We start from the raw sequence: 7,242 nt of genomic DNA, 5'->3' as shown, positions 1-7,242 counted from the left end.
TCAAGGCCCCTGGGCCAAATGCAACCTTTTGCAAATTTTAATCCGGCCTGAATATCAATTTAGGTTCACAATAAAATTTGGGCCCGTCTAGTTGTCCGCCAAACCAAAAAGACGGGAAAGACGCGACACTCAAAGGAAAATTCAGAGGATTTCCCGCCTTTGACACTCAGAAAGTCCCACAGAACCAGAGAGTTTGCATATTCAGGCCTGTGATTACATTTAAAAAAATATAATCCACATTATTGATTTGTTTGATTTGCTCATTTCTGTAATGGCTAAGAAACTTTTTTGCTAACTTTTATATGGGCTTTGTGTCGACCAATCTGTAAATGAGAGTGCTATATGAGACATACAATAATACAGTCAAAATATTTTTACTTTTCTGATTGAATAAAAAGCATGTCAATACACTGTAAATGCCTGGCCCTTGATGTGATTCCCATTTTCCAGTGTGGCTCTTAGTGAAATCGAGTTTGGTCCCCCTGCCCATTATAGACCTTTATCTCGGCAACAGAGTGGCCCTGACATACCACTGCAATTCAAAGAGAGACAAAAGATATTTAATAAGCAAGTTGAACATTTAATAGTTTCTGTGTATGTATAAGAGCTTTCTGCATCATACATGCATGAGTTTTCATACAGTCCGTGGGGTATGGAACACCAAAGACACAATCACTGCCATCTGGTGGTGTGCAGGAAACACTCCTCAGTATCTCTGAGGTTTGGAACGCAGCTATTTTTACTATCTACCATCTTGCACTAAACCTGCTATCTTATTAATCATAATTTGACATCTTTCAAATTGCCTGAAAGAGGAAGTTAGTTAAACAGTCTATACACACGAAATATAACACCCATTTTGTTTTTTGTTTTATAAAATGTGTCTGAAGCGTTACAGTTTAAAATGTGTTTGCATGAAAATTTAATATATGCAACATAACAGTAAAAAAATAACAAAACTCTTACAGCAAGGGTAAGCATTTCTGAGGCTGCCCATCTTGGGCACAACTTCTTTATTTCTGTGTCGTGTAACTTCCCTTAAAAAGCAAAACGGAAATGAACACTGGTCCACGCAATCTCACATTCTCTTATTCTCACAAGTCTAATAAGCAAGTTTAGATATGGAATATTTAAATAAAACCAAAAAAGGTATTTAACCCTCTGAGGACAAAAGACGCACCGTTGAGTCCAAACAATGTTTGACAAAACTCCTACTTCTACAATACTAATAGTGGAAAAATGATATTTAAAAAATGTATATCAGACATATATTTACTATTTGAATCATACATAACTTTAAGACTTTGGTAAACTCATTTCAAGCACCGAAACAATTTGGAAAACACATAAGTTGATGGGATGGATTGTTTTCAAAAGAGATTTGAGGAATTTCAAAAAAACAACACAAACATTTTTATATCAGACTAGTTTTCTTCACACATTGTTCTGGAAAAATTGTAGACATCACTCTACAGAAAGTTGAGTTTGTTCTGAACATTTTGATATGAAACACATGGGGATCTGCAAATACCCTTAAAAAGGTAAATGTAAGAAGATGTGTGAAAATACCCGTAGAACTAAAGGGTTAAAGGAAAAGCTCTGTCGTGGATTCACTTCTTCGTGCCAATAGTTTCATAAGTGTCTGCGGCGTGAGGAGTCAAACCCTGGAGGAAAAACAGGAAAATGAAAACGAGAAATTCACTCTACACTGTGATTTCATAATAATAATAATTTTGATAATAATTAAGCAATTAGCTGTCTTTTTTTACTTCATTACATCACAGTAACACAACTCACCGTATAGATGCCCTCTTCAACATTCTGTCAGGGATAGAATAGAACAACATCAGATTCAGAAGGACTCAGAACATAAAACATACAATATGAACATAAAATATGAACCCTGTGAAAGAGGAAGAACAAGCTATGGGAGAAGTGCAAGTGTGTGTTGTGTGTTGTGTGAGTAGTGTGAGGTGGTGGTGTGTGTGTGGGGTGTGGTGTGGTGCGTGGTGTGTGTGTGTTGTTGTGTTCGCGTGGTGTGTGTGTGGTGTGGTGTATGCTGTAGTAGGTTAGGCTGTGTCGTTTGTGGCCACTTATAGGAAATAATACAAATGAGTAAATCAATGTATGTAATGTAATGCAGCAACTTTTTTTTTTTTTCTTTTCTTTTTTAAAATTAGTTTGGGGCTTTTAATCACAGAAAAAGAGAAGGGAGGGGGGACAACATGCAGCAAAGGCCACAGGTGGGATTCAACCCTGTCCGCTGCCAAGACTCAGCCTAAATGGGGCACACACTCCCCTGGGTGAGCTAGGTTCAGCCCCCCCCCCCCCCCCCATGCTGAGAACGTTACTTTTAAACCCAGGAACATGCATGTCTTGATCATGAATGAACCAATAAGTAAGTTGTTTTTAAAGCTGATCATTTTTATTTTTCATTTAAAAATGTCCATCCACCTTGAATTTAGCAGTTAAACAGCGCAGGTAGTTGAAGGTGGCCACTAATGAAAGCAAGTTAATGAAAATAGGCTTTTAATTGGACAAGGATGAGACAGCTGGGGCAGAGGCGTCAGAATCCTTTAACAGCTGCCAGCGCTGGGCTGCTGAGATAAAAACAATGTGTCGCTGTTTGCCCTGCTGAAGTTCACTGGTGAGATTATTTTTGTCTCCAGAGAAGCTCCGCCTCTGGTTTGTTCACTGAAACTCCAGTTTGAGCTGTCGTGAATTGCATTCTCTGCTATGCAGTTTGTTCTAAGCCTTCTACATCCATTTTAGACCATGAGTCATTTCTATGTTAGGCACGTATGTACAGTTCAGTCGTTTATTCTTACCTTCTTGCCCTTTGCGTTCTCCGCTGCATATTCCCGAACACTGAGGATCTGCAGAAGTTTTAAATGAGTGAAAGTTGAAAGAACAACAAGTGTGACAAACTGTATTTTACCACCCATTTGTAAAGTCATTTTTACATTGTATTTTCATGAACTTTTTAACTCTTATTTACTGGCCAAAAGCATATATTGCACTCCATGCTCCTGGTACATGACACGACAAAAGTCGAAAGCAAACAAGCCCAGGCTCGTTTAAGTTTTATTTTGGGAGCAAACGATTATTTCACAATGAGAAAATCTAAATCTAAACTGCACTGAGAAATCTTATGATTATGATTAATTTATTCAAGCAAAAATGTTTAGTCTTTGACACCTTTTTCCGCTTTCTGAATGTGCTTCATTTTGCTGACGACACCCTATTTTACATTAACATTAATCATGTACCAGATTGGTTTTTAATGATACTACATCTTGTCTTTCGTCATTCAATGAAAAATGTAATTGCCAATTCCCAATCAAAAGGGATTCTGTTTTTGCTTAAACATTTGTCGAAAGAGGCGAAAATGTAACATACAGACCTTGAGTCTACAGTAGAGAGCGGTCAGGAGGATGCCGTATGCAAACAGGATACCATCCAGCACGTAACAGATCTGTGGGTCTGAAAGAGCAGCTAAGAAAGCACAGGAAATCCCTTTAATACCAGTCCTTCTACATACAGCATAAGTGATTACATTGGCATCATCAGTACATATTTATTGCATAAATATATCCCGTAATGTATCAGTTGGCAATCATGTGACAGTGGGGCTTTTTCTTTATCATTTACAAAACCATATTATGTAACGTCGCTGTCGCCATTTCAGATTGTGACACAAACAGCAACAGCAGCCATTACATAAGTAGGCGTACAGTGCAAAGAATATGCTTTATATGGCTGCACAGGGCTGAATATGAAATATGGTGAATTTGAAGATAGATTATTATTTTGTTGAACATACTTGCATTCTGATTGTAGCAGTGGGAGCTTTTACTCATTATTACTATCCTATTGCTGTTGTTTGAATAATTGTTTTCAACTTTGTTGTACATACAACCCCATTAGTGATTACTTATTTTAAAAGTTACAAATGTTTATAATACAGTTTTGTTGAATACTAAATTGTGACCGGTCATTTACTGTCAAAGAATAACAGACCATTGATATGGATGCAGTTCATCATAGACTCTGGAGGACCATTTTTAAATCAATATTTAGTGTCAAATATTTTTTTAAATTGTAATTTTTTTTTGCTTTTCCACCTTTAATGGACAGGACAGTTGACTGAGAAAGGTGACGACTTGCAGGAAACTGTCAAAGGTCAGACTCAAACCCTGGACCTCTGCATCGAGACCACGTACATGTGCACCTGCTCTAACCCTCCAGCCAACACAGCCACAAATATTTTTTTCGTTTTTTGTGATCAAATTTGGAATTTTTGTACACATTTAAGAACTAAACAGTGACAAACAATTACAAGCAATACACTGAGACGAGAATGTGTCCCAGGGCCAAAAGAATATATATATATATATATATATATATATATATTAGTATATATTGTGTTTTATTAAATATGTTTTGGTCAGACCATCAGGTAAAAATGAAAAAAAATTATAAAATGATCATCCAAATTAATGATTTGTTGTTTTTAAATGGCTTTTCAATGTTATTTTGTTATTACATTTGCCATATCCCATCTTATGATTCACTGTTTAAATAGCAACTGTTTTCATAATCATTTAATTTAAAAGTGACTTATCTTCAACCCTTAAAAATCGAATTGGACAGATAAAAGGAGAAGCTCTATCAAAAACATCACAGTAACAACATTGACCAATGAGAGCTCTTTTTGGTGTGGGTTCATTTCAATAAAAAAGATGAGATAATTAAAACTGTGACTGTTTAAACACAAAAAGGTTTGACAGGAAGTCACATTAGTAAATTCAATAACCAAAAATAAAGTTTAAAAGCCTATAACTTACACACTTAATACATTTAAGACACAATGGAACTGACTCATTAGCACATTTCATTTATCATAAGTTATCTTTTTTTTTTTTAATCTGACTTATTATACTTAACTCGAAAGGATTCACATGGCACAGCGCAATCCATATTTTTGGTATTTTGTTTCTTGACTTTCATTTTTATCAGTAAAGACAAGTCACCCATTGTTCAATGGGATTCAAACTGTAATATGAACTTTTGACAATAAGCAGTGCATATTTAAATCAATTCAATTTCAATAAATTTTAAATATGATCGGGTCAGCTACACCATTCAACCTGCCCCAGAGATAACTAGTTAGCTTTTGACCTCATAGTGAAAATACAACTGAACTAATACAGTACATGAAATAACTATAATATATAATAACTATTCTCAATTTCCATCCCTTACTTTAATTTAGTGGACATGAACCCCGTCTCTGAAATCTGTGATCACGTCATTACTTGACACATTGCACATGATATTGATGGCTATTGTTGGACATATCTGGCATGTTGGTTATGGATGGACAGTTACACTATAAGTGAAAATGTTGAATTCAGTTTTGAATGTCTCTGTTCAGCTGTACAAGTTGTCTTCGCTGGGTGCCGAGATATGTTTTGTAGATAACACACCACCATCTCTTTTGGTTTCCGCAATGTTGCAAGGGTTCAAAGGAAACAGCTTAGTAAGTCCCCTAAAAAACCAAATAGTCTGATAACAATTAGCCCCACTCATATTCTATAGCCAACTTAGGAGGCTTTTTTTTTCTAGTAAGTGGATTCTCCCGACTCCAGACACCGGCAACTGACAGATGATTTTATGAGGATTGGCATAGAGGGATTTCTATGTGCAGGTCTATCTTTTTAACTCATTACACTAAGTGGATAGAGGAAACATGTTTTCAAAAGTGAGGTATTTCTGAGTTTACCTTATAAACCACAGATACAAGAAGTAGGCCGTAGTCAGTTGTGGTTTGAAATAAATAACTGAAATATCTCAGCACCTCTTTAAATTTCTGAATTACACGAAAAATGTAAGAAAAAAATGAATTGCGACCGTTCATGGCTACAGCTTGCGATTATTGTTATAAAAATAATCTCCCAATTATTTTCTTGATTAATCAATTCCTAATTTGGTAAATTCACAATTTGAGTTGTTGTCTTGGAATTGCTTTTTTGTCTGACCAACAGTCCAAAACCCCAAATGATTTACTATTCAAATATAGCCTAGGAGAAGATAATAATCTCTACATTCGAAAGGCTGGAACCTTTAACTATTTAACTTAACTTTTATTTAAAAACTTAAATTAAATTAAAAGTTGCCAATTTTCTTTATTACTTTAACTGTTTTAGCTCAACTGTTAACGTCTTCTTGGTCTATTAGATGCCCAATATTAACTGCCAGTTTAAGGATAGATGTCTATACGCGTACTACTTCACTGTAGTTTAATGGACAGCTGGTAAAGCTGTGTATTACATACATGTTTTTTTTATTTTAATAATCCTAAAATGCAGAATATTTGCTGCAAAATACAATACAACTAATAAATACAATACAAACTAACATTGGAGGAAACCGGACACTAATGAAATAAACTGAATATTATATGTTATATTATTTGTTCGAGGTATGTCTGACGACAGTAGTAAGAAAAAAACAGTAGCCACACACGCACACACCAGCCAGTCACAAGAGCCAACAGGGTCAGCTTCTCCTTTCACAGGAACTGTAATGTGGTGACTACATTTCTGCTGCCAACACTGGATGGAATAAGGGCAAAAGTAAAAAAATAAAAAGACTTGCTATAATTAAACATATGTCAAAAGTAGTATTTTCACTTTTTACTAATTCAATATGTCAAAAGCCCATTATATTCACTCAGGTCATCCATTTAAGTCAACAGCGCAGCTTGTGTTCTTGAATATGAATTAGGTCAGTATATCCCAATTTAGTGTATCAACTCACCAGCTCTCCCAAAACTCATCCACAGAAAAATCAGTAACAGGTTCCTGCCCCACACGGCCATGGTAAAACAGGCTCAACACGGACGATTGGGCACAGCAAAGTGGCCAGCACACAGCAAACACGACAACTTGTGGGTGGGTTTCCTCTGCGTTCTGGTGAACACTCGAATGTTTCATACCTCACTGACAACAGGGGAAGTTGTGGTCTGAGCTCTAAGTCCATTTTTCTAAGATCTCATCAGGCCACTCCCCCCTTTTAACACCAACCAGAGGAAGGACATACACACATCGAGGCTTTGGTCCCTGCTGTCATCTTTGACACTTTATTTTCAGACTAGTCAAGGAAATGACGTGTTTGAAAAAGAATTGTTTAAAATCATATAAATCTCTCTAAAATCACCCTAATGCAATTTAAGGGTGA

At 36.0% G+C, this 7,242-nt stretch overlaps 1 protein-coding gene across 1 annotated transcript; it reads right to left on the bottom strand.

Annotated features, from left to right (window-relative positions):
- Nucleotides 1-559: 559 nt before the first annotated feature.
- Nucleotides 560-7,058, bottom strand: LOC116707087 (high affinity immunoglobulin epsilon receptor subunit gamma-like). The gene is made up of 5 exons (XM_032544247.1): nt 6,823-7,058; nt 3,404-3,495; nt 2,829-2,876; nt 1,798-1,821; nt 560-1,664 (listed from the first exon to the last, which is right to left on the bottom strand). Exons 1-5 carry the CDS (start codon nt 6,881-6,883, stop codon nt 1,611-1,613), a joined length of 279 nt encoding a protein of 92 aa, XP_032400138.1. The 5' UTR covers nt 6,884-7,058; the 3' UTR covers nt 560-1,610.
- Between the last annotated feature and the right edge of the window lie 184 nt (nt 7,059-7,242).

Source organism: Etheostoma spectabile, chromosome 19, assembly GCF_008692095.1.
Source record: "Etheostoma spectabile isolate EspeVRDwgs_2016 chromosome 19, UIUC_Espe_1.0, whole genome shotgun sequence".
Classification (NCBI taxonomy): Eukaryota; Metazoa; Chordata; class Actinopteri; order Perciformes; family Percidae; genus Etheostoma; species Etheostoma spectabile.
This window is presented reverse-complemented; position numbering and strand designations above follow the sequence as displayed.

Coding starts and splice junctions, on each gene's coding strand:
- LOC116707087 (XM_032544247.1), bottom strand. CDS start 6,883: ATGGCCGTGTGGGGCAGGAACCTGTTACTGATTTTTCTGTGGATGAGT. Junction 1,822..2,828: donor AGAACGCAAAGGGCAAGAAG/GTAAGAATAAAC, acceptor TATCCCTGACAG/AATGTTGAAGAGGGCATCTA. Junction 1,665..1,797: donor TTGAAGAGGGCATCTATACG/GTGAGTTGTGTT, acceptor TTTTTCCTCCAG/GGTTTGACTCCTCACGCCGC.